The sequence below is a fragment of the Malus domestica genome, chromosome 17, assembly GCF_042453785.1.
Source record: "Malus domestica chromosome 17, GDT2T_hap1".
Lineage (NCBI taxonomy): Eukaryota > Viridiplantae > Streptophyta > Magnoliopsida > Rosales > Rosaceae > Malus > Malus domestica.
In genome coordinates this window covers 23,502,804-23,520,246 of record NC_091677.1, presented here as the reverse complement: position 1 = coordinate 23,520,246, position 17,443 = coordinate 23,502,804, and the positions used below count along the sequence as shown (strand labels likewise).

The 17,443-nt window shown below is 37.3% G+C and overlaps 2 protein-coding genes and 1 long non-coding RNA gene across 4 annotated transcripts; 2 read left to right on the top strand and 1 right to left on the bottom strand.

Moving 5' to 3' along the window:
* The first annotated feature begins 4,686 nt into the window (after positions 1 to 4,686).
* On the top strand, positions 4,687 to 9,619 carry LOC103405466 (proline-rich receptor-like protein kinase PERK1). 2 transcript variants are annotated; one of them, XR_011577857.1, is made up of 8 exons: positions 4,687 to 5,132; positions 6,388 to 6,873; positions 6,947 to 7,033; positions 7,138 to 7,208; positions 7,536 to 7,612; positions 7,774 to 7,921; positions 8,203 to 8,667; positions 8,858 to 9,619. XR_011577857.1 is itself a non-coding variant. In XM_029097841.2 (8 exons), exons 1-8 carry the CDS (start codon positions 4,787 to 4,789, stop codon positions 9,152 to 9,154), a joined length of 1,674 nt encoding a protein of 557 aa, XP_028953674.2. In that variant the 5' UTR covers positions 4,687 to 4,786; the 3' UTR covers positions 9,155 to 9,619. The 2 variants fall into 2 exon arrangements, 1 of the variants encoding a protein (XP_028953674.2); XM_029097841.2 differs by having other exon boundaries at positions 8,203 to 8,364.
* A 1,056-nt stretch (positions 9,620 to 10,675) lies between these two features.
* Positions 10,676 to 14,887, top strand: LOC103405467 (ras-related protein Rab7). Its single transcript, XM_008344472.4, has 7 exons — positions 10,676 to 10,952; positions 11,253 to 11,279; positions 11,408 to 11,507; positions 12,696 to 12,842; positions 12,927 to 13,007; positions 13,123 to 13,268; positions 14,612 to 14,887. The coding sequence occupies exons 1-7, from the start codon at positions 10,900 to 10,902 to the stop codon at positions 14,679 to 14,681; spliced, it is 624 nt and encodes a 207-aa protein (XP_008342694.1). The 5' UTR covers positions 10,676 to 10,899; the 3' UTR covers positions 14,682 to 14,887.
* On the bottom strand, positions 11,788 to 13,128 carry LOC139193550 (uncharacterized). Its single transcript, XR_011577762.1, has 2 exons — positions 12,851 to 13,128; positions 11,788 to 12,340 (listed from the first exon to the last, which is right to left on the bottom strand). It is a non-coding gene; the product is annotated as an uncharacterized lncRNA (long non-coding RNA).
* Positions 14,888 to 17,443: the final 2,556 nt, after the last annotated feature.

The window sequence follows — 17,443 nt, the reverse complement described above, 5'->3', positions numbered from 1 at the left end:
CCCCTTAGTGTAGGTAATATCGTTTATTAAAAAAAACGTAATCAAATATTCATTGTTAGTGAAAACTTGGAGTAGCATTATCAAAATTTGATCAAATTTAATCAAATTTTAGTTTAGCTTTACTGAATATGCTCTTGTATTTGTTCTTGAAGAAATATGAGTAAATAATATTATAGAAAAGTAGATTTCAACCCAACTGCATTAGTGTATTTTTGGAAAGGATAGTGTTTGGGTACTCATTAGTGAGTACTCATCTTTTGATTTTGTTCAATGATATTTTAACACTTGTTTTATTGCTTTTAAAAAATAATGAACATGTTTGGGTATTCACTAGTGAGTACTTTATGTGCTCAGTTTCTAATTTGGCCCAATCAAAAAATGACACTTAGAAGAAAAAATAAATAACATATTCATTATTTTTTAGAACAATAAAACATGTGTTAAAATATTATTACGTACTAACTAAGAAACCCATCCTTATGCATGCATGTGAATAAGATGTCATACTTGTGCTTCCAGATTGGCACTTATGGTTTATTGGCGCTCATTGTTGAAACCAAAATTTTGCACCTCCTTGCATAGTTTAGCAATTGTCGAAAACCTATAAAATAGAGATACCGCAAAAGAACCTAGGCACCAGTGTCGTACCGGTCAAGAACTCTCTGACGATCATGTCAATAATTAGTGATAGAACTCAAGCGATAGGCTAGGATTTGATACCTTTGATATGAACTATGGTAGTGTATTTATACTAGTTAGAAGAGTCCTTATAAGGATAGGAGTCCTTGTAAACCCGGAAGAACCCTAGAGGGAATCTTGAAAGTAGTTTATTTCCTCTTAGGCCTCTTATTGTAATTACTTGCGGTGCAAGCCAAATCCCGTGTATACACGGATTTCCAAGATATACTGGATACATTCGTAATTGAGTTCCAATTAGGTTCCTCTTTCTTAAGGAACAAGTCAGTCATTCTCGATGGGAATGAACCCAACTACCATTCCGAGGATATTAGAAGGACCAGTTCCAAAACCTCAACCCGAGTGACTAAGTCCGAGAGCTGTGATATACTCCAAGCCACTCATTCGAAGTTGTTTGGCCAAAAATCACATTCCCACAATTGCCCTAACTATCCTCTCTAGGAGGCATTCCATTGAAGAAAGGTAGTGTGAGAACCCGTATTTTTGAATATATATATTATGTACTTTATTTATTTGGTATTAAGATAGTTATTTTTTTCATATAGTATTTCCAATGTATATTTTTTTAATTTACATGCATTCATTCTAGTGAGACTACCCAGCCCCATATTTTACCTTACCAATGTTGTCAAATTTAGAATAGTTGATATAGGCATACATATCCTATCTTGGTGGCTTTCATATTAGGAGGACACAAATGCAACAGATGTCTTTGGCAAGTTAGAGATAACACCATCCTATCATTCGTTCCAATCTTATTTACATAGTCATTACATTGGAGCTTGAGGTTGGTCCGTGTGTACCATTCATCCTCTTTAAAGTGACACCTATTTATTCACTTGGCAATCAACTCTACTACCCTAACAAGTGTCAATCTCTCATACCTTACTATCCAATGATATTGGACACCTCCTGCTATACTTGCCGACTTTCTACATCTGTAAATATCACCCCACCTTTCACTTTTATTCGTACAATTCCTCCAAATCTTTATATCTTGTTCATTGCATGTGGTTTCCATGCAGAGTACATTGGTTTGTATAATATATTATAAAATATATATATATGTATAAATAGAGAGAAATTAGGAAAGAAAAGAGAGTGAAAGAAATGCATGGCCTTAGGAGTGATCAAGAAGATTGCTCAAGTACATGGAACTTAGTTATTATGGTAGTGACGTGCATCTTCGGTTTTGCTTTGGATCTAGGTAGGGGAAATAAGGCAGATCTTTACGGAAATAGATTTTATTAAATTTCGTGAAGTGTTATAATATTCTTGATCTTTTTGGTTGATTAATGTGGTTGGATATTAATTGGCTAATTGCTTCAGTTAAGTGTTTTCTTGTTATTGGTTATGGAATTATTGTTGGAATGCTATTCGTTAAGAATATACTATGATACATGCGAAAGGTGAAATGACATTATTTGTGCATCACTCATGTTGTGAGATGTGGTTGGAACTTCAGTCTTGAGATTGGAATTCGGGAAATGAGGGTAGTTGGAAATGATCTTTTGTGTAGTTGAATCTATTTTTTGTGAAACCAGTTCCAGGTGAGCCCGGTGTGCACATTAGAATAGGATATCGGTGGGATAAATTGTCGATGTGGGTGATTTGGGCTAGAGATCAATGAATTAGATAAGATGACTAGCAAAAGGGGTTTATGAACTTGGGATATCGTATGGGGGTTAGTTTCTATAATAGAACATTCAAACCACCACTACAATGGTAAAATGCATGATATGAGACGTGCATATCTGTGTGTTTTATTATATATATTAACGGGGGTAGCTGAAGAAGTTGCACTGTATTCATGCATTGTTATCAATAATGATTTGATATTTTGATATATGATTTCATGGCACTTGATTTAGTGTTGTCAATTTGTTGTGGTAAGGTTATGTCTTTACTGAGCTGTTGAAGCTCATCCTTCTATTGTCATGTAGGTTTACGAACTAGACATTCAAAATGGTAGGCAAGATGAGATCGGATTAGATGTGAGAATAAAATTTTATTCATTTTTTTTTACTTTAGAATTGTAAAGAGTTCTTAATTTGTTTACGAATCATAAGTTATTTTATAAGAAGAAATTTATTTTCCAACCGGTTTCAATTTCCTTTTATTTATTTAGTTTTTACCTCATGTTTCAGATTCAGTTTTGAATTTTTCTATCGATCCCAGGTTCAGGGCTTATCCGGTAGTTACCTTCAGACTATTATGCCATGTTCATCTCGGAATGGTTTCTAAGATCTCAGAGAGTATAATATTTTTGTCACGCACTTTGAATCTGACACCGTGTTCAGTTGATGAAAATGTTTCAGATTCTCGAGTTCCATACATTGGGAGTCGTGCCATAGTGCATATTAAGTACGTGTCATCATTTGGGCGCGCTATGAAAACAAAGGAAACACTGTTGTGATTGTTTTTTTTTTTTGGATAAAGCAAAGTTGATCCAAAAAACTAAAATATACACAAATCCCTCAATATACACAAATCCCTCCTCTAGGGTGCGTTTGGTAAGCAGACGGGACGGAACGAAGGTGTAATTTTTGAAAAAGACATGTGGTATATTTGTCTTAAAATGGTAAAACATTGTGTTCCACAAACGTGGAACAAACCCGTTCCCGGGGGGGAGGTGGGACGCAAAAACACCCAAAATCTGTCCCGTGGAACAGCCCGTTCCACCCATTTTTGGCGCACCAAACGCGGGACGGAACGCCTCGTCCCGTTCCGTCCCGTCCCGTCCCACGTACCAAACGCACCCCTAAAGACCCAAACAAAAGGTATAAGCTCTGCCCCATACAAACCCTAACACAAAAAGGCAGAAAAACAAAAAAATCCCAATTAGAAAACCATCTGCAGCAGATGTCGGAACCCCATGGCAATCAGTCATCCAAACCCAAGGTTGCCAAAATCACCCCAATTTGTGCACAGTTTGAGTCATCTTGATAAACTCCACACAAAGTCAAAGCATCATCACCCAAGGAGCTTTCAGATCGAAACTTAGTCACCAAGAAGAACAATCCCATCGGAAAGTTGTGGCGGTACGAAGACCCCAAACCGAAGTTCTGTGCATTTTCCCTTGTAGAATTAAAACTTCACCAAAGGAAATTTCACATTTGAATAGGGTTTCGAGAAACCTTCTTCACTCTTTCAAACTTTTGGAGCTCTAGAATTCTTCTTCAAGAATTCTAGCAAGCCTTAGCCATAAACTATTCTTTACTTCTTCGACTCATAAATAATTCTCACCCTTTTCACTTTATGGTCTATGAAAATCTCCTTCCTCCTACTCGGCGGCGAAAGATGAATAATGTTAGGGAAATTAAATTTATAGATAAAATTTTGTAAACTAAATTATGTGTAAGTTGATGATTGAATTATTACTTCAACATTGATACACGTGCTTATTTTTTATTTATGACACATTATTTGGTTTGTAAAATTTGTCTCTCTATCATTACTCGAGAAAAATTGTTTCTATCCACCTAGATAAGCTCATCGAGAAGACCTCACGGAAGAGATGTTCAAACTCTCGACACCTCCTTGACTAAGAGAGTATGGTGAAGGATGAGCAAGCTTGAGAGACCCGGTTTAGTTTTGAAAATTGTTTCAAATCTCGTTGATGGAGACTTTTTTATGGTTCATTTCCAGCATTAGGCCCTGAAATACACTTTGGTGCTAGCGTGATTTTTTGGAGATTCAATGCTTTTCATGTCATTGCTTACTTGTCTTACCGCTCCTCCCTACTCGAGGCTTTCTCACACAATATGGTTTGTGACTTATTCTTAATTAAAACTTTGATTAAAAACACAACTCATTAAGCATGTTGGGAGAGGAAATTAACACAGGATCGTCAATGTAGTTACGTTCGGTAAGAAAATATTTTTTTGGTGCAAAAATGGGGGGACATTTTCAATCACGTTAATCACCAAATATTTTTCGTACTCAAATGGGTCCCACCGCGTTATGTCTTCTTCCCTGCCAGTGCCACCGCCAACCCATGTGACTATATTCTTTTCTCCTCTCTTTCAGTCAGATTCTCTTCTCAAATTGCAGCTCCTCCTTCCCTCGCAGACTTTTAATCTCGGCGGCGATGTCGGCGCCGTCTCCGGCGACCAAGTCCACGTCGCCTCCTCCTCCTTCACCTGCGACTACCGCCACCTCACCAACTCCTCCTTCAACGACCAACGACTCCACACCTTCTCCGCCTCCTCCAACAGTGACAGCGTCAGCGCCGACCGCGTCTCCGCCACCTCCGCAACCTGCGTCTAATTCGCCGGGATTGCCGACGAACCCAAACTTGGGGGTTATATTGGGGGTTGTGATTGGAGGGTTTTGCACGCTACTTGTGGTGGGCATTTTCTTCCTTTTCTACAGAAGGCGAAAGAGGCGGCAGGCGAGAGCGCAGGAGTCGGGCAACTATCCAGAAGAACCCAAAAGTGAGCTCTGTTTCATTAAAAACTTGGATTTTGTTGTGATGAATTTTGTGCTGCTTAAGATTCCTCATTGGCATTGCGTGAGTTGAACTGAATTGAGATACAAATTGGTTAGAAATTTAAACTATTTTAGGGACGGTTTGATAACCATTTCGATTTTAGTTTTTATTTTAGTTCGTGCTCAAGATACCCTGGCATCGTTGATTTAGTTATGTCTCATCTTCGTATTTGTCGAAAAATGGCCGTCCATTTTCTTGTGTTTGATTGGCTTTCACCTAAGTATTAAGGTCCTGATTAATAGCAACTTAGGGGCCATTTGATAACCATTTGGTTTTCAGTTCACTTTTTTGTTTGCCTTCGGTTTTCACTTCTTTTTAAACCGAAATCTTGTTTGGACTGGTTTCTCTGGTGAATTGAATATGCAAAATTAAATGATTGAGCGAATGCCACCGTAAAGCATCAGGAAGTGAGTTTGTGTAGTGACCGTAGTCTTCTATATGGGATTGATTTGCTGTACAATATTTATTAGGATGATGGTTTAATTGTTTTGAACGTTCAGTGCTCCGTGCATCTCCCACTGAAATAAGTATTAGGTCGAACCGTAGAAGCTATCATGTGGTTCAAATTAAGGAGAGCAAAAGTTGAGATTTAGAGACAATGCCGGTCTTCCGTGTTTTGAAAGGCTTAACTTTAATCGAAAAGTGGTTGTTTTATTCTACTTGATTTTATTATTTATACGAAATAGCATTAACGAATTTAGTTTTAGCAAGTCTAACAAGTCTACCTTTTTTCATTTAAATTCCCTATAATTTCTCCACTCATTCCTTTTGAAATTCGCTATAATTGTGACATTCAGCCTTTATTTTCCTTGCAATTCCCTATAATTGTGGCCACTCACCCTTATTTCTCTTAAAGTTCTCTATAATTGCTTACAATAAAATAATTAGTTACAACATTTTATGACTTTATGACATAGTTTCTAAGTACAACTAGACTTAGTAATGAAGAAGATGATATTATCTTTGATTTAGTTATAATTATATTTGTTTTACAAAGTATTATATCCATAAAATATAATTATATATGTAATATATATTAAAATTTTAGGTCTCGTGAGGCTTCGCCTCACACCTCATGCCTAGGCGGGGCTACCTCAGATTTCTGAAATCTCTATAATTTGTGAAACTCCCACTATTCCTGACATCTGATCGTTGCCTCTAATTAAATTTGTATAAGTACTATTGTTTGATTTCTCCAGATGATTTTGGTGGTCCACCTCAGTATTTGCAACATAATTATGTTCCTCCACCACAAAAAGTAGAACTGTTTCCAAAGCCTACTCATCCCCCAGTACCATCTTCAAGTTCAACTAGTAGCAGCTTGGGCTCTGAGAAACCACCCTCAGTAGCATCATCTGGCTTTGCCTTTGGATCGTCACAAATCACATTTACATACGAAGAATTGGCGATGGCAACAAATGGTTTCTCCAATGTCAATCTCCTTGGTCAAGGAGGATTTGGATATGTTCATAAAGGAGTCCTACCAAATGGGAAAGTGGTTGCAATTAAGCAGCTGAAAGCTGGGAGTGGGCAAGGGGAGCGTGAATTCCAAGCAGAGATTGAAGTTATTAGTCGTGTCCATCATAGACATCTTGTTTCACTGGTTGGATACTGCATTAGTGGGGTCCAGAGGTTGCTTGTTTACGAGTTCGTTCCAAACAATACCCTGGAATTTCATCTGCATGGTAAGTATTTCGTTGGTTAATCTTCTGCTTTTCATATCAATGATTGGAATCTTATCAAATAGAAAAATTACAGGAAAGGGGAGACCAACTATGGATTGGCCAACTAGATTGAAAATCGCCCTAGGTTCTGCAAAAGGATTGGCATATCTCCATGAGGACTGTAAGCTTCTTTGCGTGCTAGCTTTTTTGTTGACAACCATAAAAAAAAATTCTGGTCTGTGTTGTTTGCTTTGGAATTCACCCACTCTTGAGCTATATCTCCAGGTCAACCCAAGATCATACACCGTGACATCAAGGCAGCTAATATTCTTCTTGATCATCACTTTGAGGCAAAGGTAGACTTGTTAGTCCTTATTTACAAAGGTAGAATTGCAAAAGTTGCATTGAAAAAAATGAATAGTATTGGGCTAGTATCATAACTATCTCGCCAAAACCTTGATTCTTTTCCTCCCTTCTGATTCTCCATGCCAAAGTAAAGGCATACATTTTACTTGAATGTTGGCTATGTGGATAACTTTGACTCAAACATTACAATCAGCTATGCTTATCATTTGACGAAGCAAATCCATCATTAAGACGGAACCGCCGAATATTTTTGTCAATTTGGTTTCAAGTTCTTCTAACATTGACTCAGTTTTGTATTGCATGTGATCTTTGTTCAGGTTGCAGATTTTGGACTTGCCAAGTTGTCTTTAGATACAGATACTCATGTTTCCACAAGGGTCATGGGAACTTTTGGGTAAGTTTAATTGTCTGCTTTACTTTTACTCATAGCTTTACTGGTTCCATGCTGTCTAGCTTGGAGTGAAATAAAAAACATCTATTGTTTAGGCTATAAACTTGTAATGGTTGATTTTCTAATATAGTTCCATTTCTTTCTCACAAACCTACCAAATGCAGTTACTTAGCTCCTGAATATGCATCTAGCGGAAAGCTCACTGAGAAGTCAGATGTATTTTCGTATGGGGTTGTACTTTTGGAGTTGATAACTGGACGCCAACCCATTGATAAAACTCAAACCTTCACTGATGATAGCATGGTCGAGTGGGTGTGTATACAATATTCTCACTGCCAATTTAACACCTGTACTTTACCATCATATTTTTGTAGAGAACAAAACTATTAAGCACACTTTTGTTTTGATCTGTTACCAAGTTCTGTTGTTCTGCTGGACATTTCTTTAGTATATGGCAATGGCCAAGTCTTCTGTGTGGCTAACTGTTCTTGTCTTCTTTTCTTCTTGTCTTCGCCTATTAGAATGGCATTTGTTTTTCATTAGAAAGCTTGAATGGCATGAAAAAACTGATAGATTATGCCATTGAATTTCAGGCGAGGCCTTTGCTTGCGCAAGCATTGGAAACAGGCAACTTTGATGCTCTTGTTGACGTAAGGTTGCAGAATGATTACAACACCAGTGAAATGGCCTCTATGCTTGCTTGCGCTGCTGCTTGCGTGCGTCATTCTGGCCGACGTCGGCCGCGAATGAGCCAGGTAATATTTCGAAGTTCTCAAGTTGATCCCTCAAAAGTAGTCTATTGCTCTGTTTATATAAATTCTTTATGTGAGTACGGAACTATTGAAATTCAAATACCAATTTGGTCCCTATATTTCCTAGTTACTCTCAACTTTACCAAACACTAATGGGAAAAATGCATTTTCCTTTTCCATTCCATGACCCAACGGAGCTTTAGACCTCCTGGTGGGAGGTTTTAACCCGAACTCCCGCAATGTTAAGTTATTGGTTTGATAAACCCAAGCAGACAGACAGTTCAAAGGTTGAACCAACCTAGTCATGTAAGATTTTGTGGCCGGTTACTTTAGATTTTCCTTTTCATTGATCTTTCCTATTACCTCGCACATGTTAAGGTTGTCAGTATACGTAATAATTCCAATTTGACTGTGTACTGATTTTCCTTTTTAAACCGATCCATGTAAACATTGTTCTGCATGTGCCATTTGATTCTTAATATTTGATTGAAATCAGGTGGTTCGAGCATTGGAAGGAAATCTTTCTCCTGATGAGTTAAATGAGGGAATTATACCGGGTCAAAGTACGGTATTCAGTTATGGAAGCTCAGAGTACAATGCTAGTGAGTACAAGGAAGATTTGAATAAATTCAGAAAACTAGCACTAGAAAGCCAAGAGCAAGGGACCAGTGAGAACAGTGGACCTAGCAGTGATTTTGGTCTGCTCCAGTCTACCTCAAGTGGTGAAGGCCAACAAACCACCCAAGAGCTGGAACTCGGGAAAATAAAGAAAAACACCCGAGATCTTGAGTGAAAGCCCTTGACAACTGATACCCAACAAAGAATCACACACCTGCTAACATGAAAAGACACCATTCTCTACGGTACATTTGATAGACTGAATGTACGAGTCTTCAGCTAGATTAATGATTTCTGCGGGAGCTGCATGCAGAGTTGTTTGAAGAATTCGAGTGTTTCTATACCGCCCAGGAGTTTGAATGAAATCAGACGCCTGGAATGTCGATATCAATACATCTTTCGTGGCCGTCCAACAATGTGTTCCAGATGGATTTAACAATGGAACAAAGTTTGACATTGTTTATTGAAGTTGGGAAGAATTAGGAGGAGGAATAATTCTGTATGTATTTTGGTGGATTTTTTCATTGTTATATTAAACAGTTGGTCATATATTTTACATTTCTTGAAGTTGTTGATGCCTTTTGTGTCTGTACAAGTTGTGTTATTTGCTTGTAAATTGTATGTCAAATTCGATTGAGCAGGTTGCAGTCCAATACATACATACATATATATATTGGCATGCATTCCCTTTAAGGAAAGATTTCCTTTTTTTTTTCTTCCGAAAAATGGAGATTAGTTGTTGGACTCACTCTACATAGCGATCCGAACTGTCTAATTTTATAAATCTCGATGTATAGATCATTCTTGCAAAAATTTCAATTTAATCTGAAACTATATGCCTATTTAATTGTTACAATAAAATTTCAATATTAGTGTTCATCAATTTCTAAGAACTCATTTAGATGCTTCAAATATTTTGCAAGATGATCTATGAGGTGCAACTTAAAAAATAGACCATCCATATCGTTGAAGTTTGATATGATATGAGCTTTACAAACAAGCTCAATTTTTTGATAAAAATGGAAATCCCTTCCTTTAAAGACTTTGTATGTCGGCCTTGAATGAGTCCTTATCAAAAGTGGAAAAAGAAAGAAGAAAGGAAATATCTCAATGAATGAAGTCTTATTATTCCCAACCAACAAAGAACGAAAGAAAGTTTGGTGGATTGACTCGATTACAAAAATGGGATATTCTCAAGTTTCCAATCCTTTTTATAGAATAACTACCCAGTAGTTATAGATGAATTTCAAGCTTATATTTCACACAGTACATTTTGGGTTAGATTTTTAGTTCTGGTGAATCGCACAAGATGGCCAGAAGAGGCCGAAATTCATCTGTGAATCTTCCCAACCTCCAAAAGGGTGGAATGTTGTGGCGAAACTATCTGATCATTTTTTTTTTTAAAAGAAAAACTAATGAAAATGACTTGAAAACTTTGAGTTTTAACTATAAGGACAAAATAAAGGGTAGAGTAAATAGTATTAGAATTGACTTTTTAGTATAAAAATATGATTTTTCGTTAAAATGGATATTATCGGAAGTTTTTAGTTAAAATTCAAAAAAAAAAAAAAAATCCTTTTTATAGAATGTCCAAACTTTGGAAGGACAAAAAAGTGTAAAATCAACAAAAAAGTTGGGGCACTTTAGGAATAATAAAAAGTTCAAAACTGTAGGAGTAGTGGGATCATTGTCCAGCCTGTCCTAGTTCAATTCGTAAGAAAGGGAAAACTAATCTCTGATTCCAAACGCCAATACCAGCTCCAGGAGGAATATTCCTCTCTCTCATATTTTCTTCCTTTTTTGTTACAAATCTCTCTGAAAGTTTCAAACACCAAATTCGAAGTTCGAAAATTGTCACTAATTATTTTATTTTTTTCTCTTCTGGGAAATTCTGATTTCGAATCTTCAATCCTGTGATCCATGGCTTCTCGTAGGCGCATGCTTCTGAAGGTCATTATCCTCGGTGACAGCGGGTAAGCTCGCTTTAAATATGAGAAAAATTGTTGAATTATTTTTCCATAATTTTCATAATTATTTGTTTGGTTGCTGAGAAAATGGAGGAATATGATGAAAGGACCCGGAAAAGTTCTAAATCTTGTGTCGTATTTTATAGAAATGGAAACCCAGCCTGATCAACTTGTTGCATGTTTTGATATATAAAGTTTTTTCTTTTATAAAAGTTCAAATTTATGGTAATTTATGCAATTGTTTGTTAATTCTAAAAATGTGTTTCTGAACTGATATCTGTTTGCTTATTTATTTTGATTTGGCAGGGTGGGGAAGACGTCGCTGATGAATCAGTACTGTCCTCAACCTTAGATCATGGATTTTTTTTTTAATTATTGATAATATTCAAACTTTCTGAGATTTGGATTCATATATGGTGGTTTTGTAATTCATTGTTTGTATTTTGATTGTTGAACTGTAGGTATGTGAATCGCAAGTTTAGCAATCAGTACAAGGCGACAATTGGAGCCGATTTTCTGACCAAGGAGGTTCAGTTTGAGGATAGGTTGTTCACGCTGCAGGTTAGAGATCTCTGAGCATTCATATTCAAAGAAAGTAAAATGCTATATGAAGCAACGTTGAACAATCGTGATTGAACCCGTAACTCTGTTGCCTAGTTCGTTTAGCTGTCGTTAACTCGTTGTCACGTAGATTATGTATTCTTATACATTTTGTTTCTGATTGAAAAACCCATTTGTTACTCTTTTAAAAAAAATAGTTGCTTTCCTTCGTTTATGTTGTTGTTGTAAGATGTGGGTGCCGTTTATCTACTTTAATTTACCAAGGGTATAACAAATTCCATGTTGAAGATTCAGACTTTATATTTCTCAAGATCAAGAATGTTTTCTGGTGTATTCTGGACAGCTTATGATACTTGTATACACTGGCGGATCCATCAAGGGGCAAGGGGGGTCTGACCCCCCAAACTTGGATGAACGTTCGTAGATATCTTAGGTGCTGACCCTCCGATCTTTGATGAATGTCCATGGATACCTTGAGTGTTGCCCTTTTGAAGATTAGAGTTGGCTTCATACATGCCCTCCAACCGACTTCAGGCCTACCAAAACCCGATGAATGTCCATGAATACCTTGGGTGCTGCCCCTTGCATACATTAACATGTGTGTAGTATGCATTTCCAAATGACTTCAAGCCTACCAAGACTTGATGAAATGGTGATATGCATGCTATTTTTGGTATAAAAAAATTTGCGCGCTGCACGCGCTATTTTTACTGACCCCCCTAATATTATTTCCTGGATCCACCATTGCTTGTATAGACAGCTGAACATTGTGGGGGTCTAGAGTCAAGAGAAAAATTGCCGCTATTTCTGTCTTTGTTATAATGTTATTGATGCTGAAAAGTGTTACATAAATTTAGTAATGGCTGTGAAAGTTACTTAGATAAGTAGTAGTTTTGAAAATGAAAAAAGAATGGAAGGTGAAATCTATGCTTTATATCAGTTTCAGAAACTATTGCTTTCCATACACACACCAACTTATAATAGAAAGAAACATATTTTCTTCATGTTTGAGATTATCATCTATCTCATTTGTAGTATTGACACCCCTATCTATCACGCTCAACATGTAATGGGAAGTGATATGAAGCAACTATTGATGTGATTGTCATGAAATCATTTGTAAGAGAAAATGTCGATATACATGCACTTGCAAATTAGAAGGTTTACACCGTTTATTCCTGTGTACAGATTTGGGATACTGCTGGTCAAGAAAGGTTTCAGAGTCTTGGTGTGGCTTTCTATCGTGGTGCAGATTGCTGTGTCCTCGTGTATGATGTGAATGTCATGAAATCATTTGATAATCTTAACAACTGGAGGGAAGAATTTCTGATTCAGGTAATTACCATTTGATTATCTCTGTAGATAGTCACACATATGAAGTGTTGACTGATGGTTATGTTGTGTGTATTTGATGTTTAGGCCAGTCCATCTGACCCTGAGAACTTCCCATTTGTTGTGTTGGGAAACAAGATTGATGTTGATGGCGGAAATAGTCGAGTGGTAAGTTGTCTAGATTCTAGAATATGGAGGTTCTATGTTGTTGCTCTAGAATGTGTGTACATCAGCTGTTCCTCTCTTATAGTGTGTGCATATCCTTCTACTCTTTTGGCTGTAGGTGTCTGAAAAGAAAGCAAAGGCCTGGTGCGCTTCCAAGGGAAACATACCGTACTTTGAGACTTCTGCAAAAGAGGGCTTCAATGTGGATGATGCCTTCCAGTGCATAGCCAAAAACGCACTGAAGAATGAACCTGAAGAAGAAATGTAAGTATTTTTTGCGTAGCCTATTTATCATTTTGTTTTCCAGTCACTTTTCCCCAAAAGTTTTCTTTTTCAGCATTGAATTTAGGCCCTCTCCAATTATTTTAAGAAATATCTTATACATCTGGGACCCTAATTTGAGGTAATTATCTGAATAGGTGATGTTGATCAATTTAGAGTAATTGGACAACAAAATTTGTTTACCAGTCAATTAATTTCCATCAAATTGTGATGGTAGGTATAGATAGCAATTCTTCTTATTTATTCCTGTCCACAAAAAGTTGATATGTATACCTACTTTTATAGAGGAGGAGAAAGACCTCTTGGTTGTAGTTGCTTTTCATAATTAGTAATTAGTAATTACAGTCAAGTGGTATTCCCTCACCTTTTTAATAGGGGTTCTTGCATTCAACCCTTTGAGGTATGTGATTTATGTGGAGAGAGGCTACCTTATCGTTTAACACACTTTTGCCTAGTTAAGGGAGCATTTTTGCTTAATACCACCTTAACCCAAGGTGTATACTCACCACCTCCCTTCAATTTTAAGAGAACATACACCAAAGGAGTGTAAAACAGAACTTCTCTGTTAAAGTTTCGTATTCTCTGTTTCAAAATATTACGTCTGTGTGTGTGTAAACTGTAAAGAAAAGGAAACTGGTCTTAAAAGCTGGTTCCCTTGATCTCTATGGTTTCTGGACAAGAATCCTCTCCATTTTAACTTGAAATGGAGAAGAAGGGTCTTTGATATTAGCTGTCTAATCAATAGTGCGGTACATAAAAAATTATTGCGTAATGGTTCGGTATTGATTGCACAGCTATTATAAAAGAACCGGATATGTGTCCAACCAGAGAAAAACGTGTGTGGACCATTGTATAATGTCATCACACTGACTTAGTGCGTCTTACTACTCAAAGGAAGTCATTTGTTAGAAATAAAAGGAAGTTTTTCATTTCAAGTACTCACCATGTATTATTAATGCCTCTAATTACTACCACATCAGCACGATGACATTGTATGATGGTCATACACAAGTTTTACAAGTATAACATTTCTTGTTGGCAAATAAGATAGAACCCAGCTCTTGTTGACAAATAGGGTAAAAGTAAAATAGAGTATTATGGCTTCAGTTCCAGTTCTCCCCAAAACTCCAGAATTTAGGTTATAGCAATAATTTAACAAACACCACAAGCCAAAAAGAAAAACACACGACTCTTTATACTTCGTGAACTTATTATAAGCTTCTCTTCCTTTTTACCTTTTCCACATAATTTAAATGTTAAATTAGTAGGCGTTTCTACCGGGGTATTAATTGAATGCTTGTGGATTTTGTTTGTGGATGATGAAGATACCTTCCGGACACAATTGACGTTGCTGGCGGAGGGAGGCAGCAAAGATCTACTGGCTGTGAATGTTGAGGAGTTATCGAGTGGTTTTGCTCTTTGGATGGCAGAATGCAGTTCTTGTCAACGGAATTTGGTGATTTAAGACTCAGTAATCTTAAAAGTTGATGATTATAGGGAATGGTTACAAAGTTTTATTTGTATTAGAAGTGAATGGGAAGAGTCAATTGTTTACTTTGCATTGCTTTTGTTTATATTTAATGATTTTATTTCCCTTTTAATTTGTTTATCTGAACGTGTAGTGGTTCTTTACTTCTTTCATTTATTTTAGCTGTTTGAAATCAACAACATATTAGGCCACACTTTGCACTGCAGTTTCCATCTTGGTGAAGGCTGAAGTTGATGCTTGAAATGGTATAGCAAAACATCATTTGGTTCTTATATCATCATAGTGTTGACATAAGATCCTTTGTGGAAAAAATGATTGTTCAAGGTACAAGTAATTCCATGTTTACTCATGGTTGAAATATTTTCTCAATAGAGTGATGAAAATATACTTACATTTACCTTATATGGAATTGAAAGAACCCACCTACTTTTGACAAACATAGGTGCTCCTTATGGAATTATTTTGGAGGTATTTTGCATTAACAAGAGAGATTTTATGTGAGTCTGCACTAATCTATGCAAAAGAAGTCCCTAAGTTGGACGGAACCCAAATTTGTTCATGATTACTTATAATTGCACAAAGTGAGGAGTCTCAAAGGTGTAGCTGTAGACGTGTAAATTTCGTTGCAGACAAACTCATCACAAATGGACAAGTTATCAATGACATGTGGCACAAATCAAGCAGGGGAAGTATAAAATATTCCCAAAATTCGACTAAAGGGAGAAAACTCCTTTAAATTAGGCAAAACGGCCCAAATTGCTCTCAAAATTAGAAAGAAAGTTAAAACATCTTCATAAAACAAGCAAGAATTGAAGATTGCTCACAAAATAGGCAACAAGGCCTCATAATTTTAGCCAAAGGAGTAAAGTGGCTGAAATTAAGACACAATACATGCCTAAATTCTCCCATGGACGAATCAAGACACAAATCAAGTTCAAATCCATCCAATGGCAAGCCTTAAGAAGCCTATAAATACAAGGTCCTCCCACAAGCATAAGGGAGAAAAAATCTCTACACAGAAGAACCTCTGCCAAACCATTGAAGACTAATACACTACCAAAGCTCTTTTTGAAGAACACTCAACCAAAGCCAAAGCTTTTTCTTGACCAAAGCTGAAGTACTTCCTTGAAGAATCAACAAGCGCTCGTGTCGATTCCTTTAAGACTTTGTTGCAAGCTTATAAACTTGTAGAAATGTTCGTTTCAAGATCAAGTCGCCAAGACCCTTGAAGTAATGAAATCTTGCATCAAACACTACCTTTGCCGCAACTTTGAGGTGAAGACCATCCACGCGTTGTTTTCAAGCTTAAAACTTGAAGCAATCATTCAACCGTTCGTCTGAGATCAAGTTATCGCGTCCCTTGGATCAACAATCAACCATCTACATCAAAATTGAAGACTGAATCAAAGGAAAAGTTGTAAATAGTGATTGTAACCTACAAATTCAAATCAATACAAATTTACTTTGTACACGTGTTCTTGTTTTATTCGATATAGAATTTTCGTGTTTACAAATTTGGCATGCCCAACGGGACATCTCTGCCTCTTATCTCTGTCTTCAAATCCGCAAAAAGCACAAATGGCATTAAGAAGGGATCAAGTTATTCCCGCTACCAATGCAAAGAACAAGGGCATCCTTGCTGCAAGTGGTGGCACTTTGGGTGTCACAACCCAAAGCAAGGCAATAACTATCTCTGTTGTGCTTTCCACCCCTCCATCAACTTTGCCAAAGGAGCAAGAGCACCCGAGGCACGAGCGTGTGATTACCTTGGCCTCACTAAGGGCACTAAGGGAAGAAAGTCTGATGAAGTACTCTGAGTCTTTGACTTTTGATGTCGACTCAAGCAGCTTGTGTCCTGTAGCCATGCAAGTCATGACTACTGGTGTGACTTCCATCGAGGAGTAGCTGGCTCAAATGAATGAAGTAATTGTATGGCTAACAAGGACCGTGGAAGAGAACGACTTGTAAATTGCTACATTTGTCAACAATTTGGAGGCGCATCACGACAACAAAGTTGAGCTGAAGATTGATCCACCATAGGAAGAAATCGACGAAAAGGAAGAACTTCTGGTGGAGAAAGTGGAGGAGAAGCTGGACTAAGCGACAACATTCATGGGATCTCTCTCTATCCAGCAGAAGATGATCAGTAATACTGTCAAGGCGCAGTGCCAAGGAAGCTCACATGACTCTGTACTGTACTCAAAGCTCTACTCCAAGAAGATTGACACCTTGAGGATGCCAAAGGGTTATCAGCCACCAAAGTTCATGCAATTCGACGGAAAGGGCAATCCTAAACAATATATTGCCCATTTCATTGAAACAAGCAACAATGCTGGGACATAGGGAGATTACCTTGTTAAGCAGTTCATGCGCTAGCTGAAAGGTAATGCCTTTTACTGGTACACCGCCCTCGAGCCTGAATCCATCAACAACTGGGATCAGTTTGAAAGGGAATTCCTTAACCACTTCTACAACACTCGCCGCACCGTAAACATGTTGGAGCTGATGAGTACGAAACAATGGAAGGATGAATTGGTCGTCAACTACATCAACATATGGTGTTCATTAAGTCTAGATTACAAGGATCAGCTTTTTGAAACCTCCACCATTGAGATGTGCGTTCAAGGCATGCATTAGGGCCTACACTACATCCTCCAAGGCATAAAGT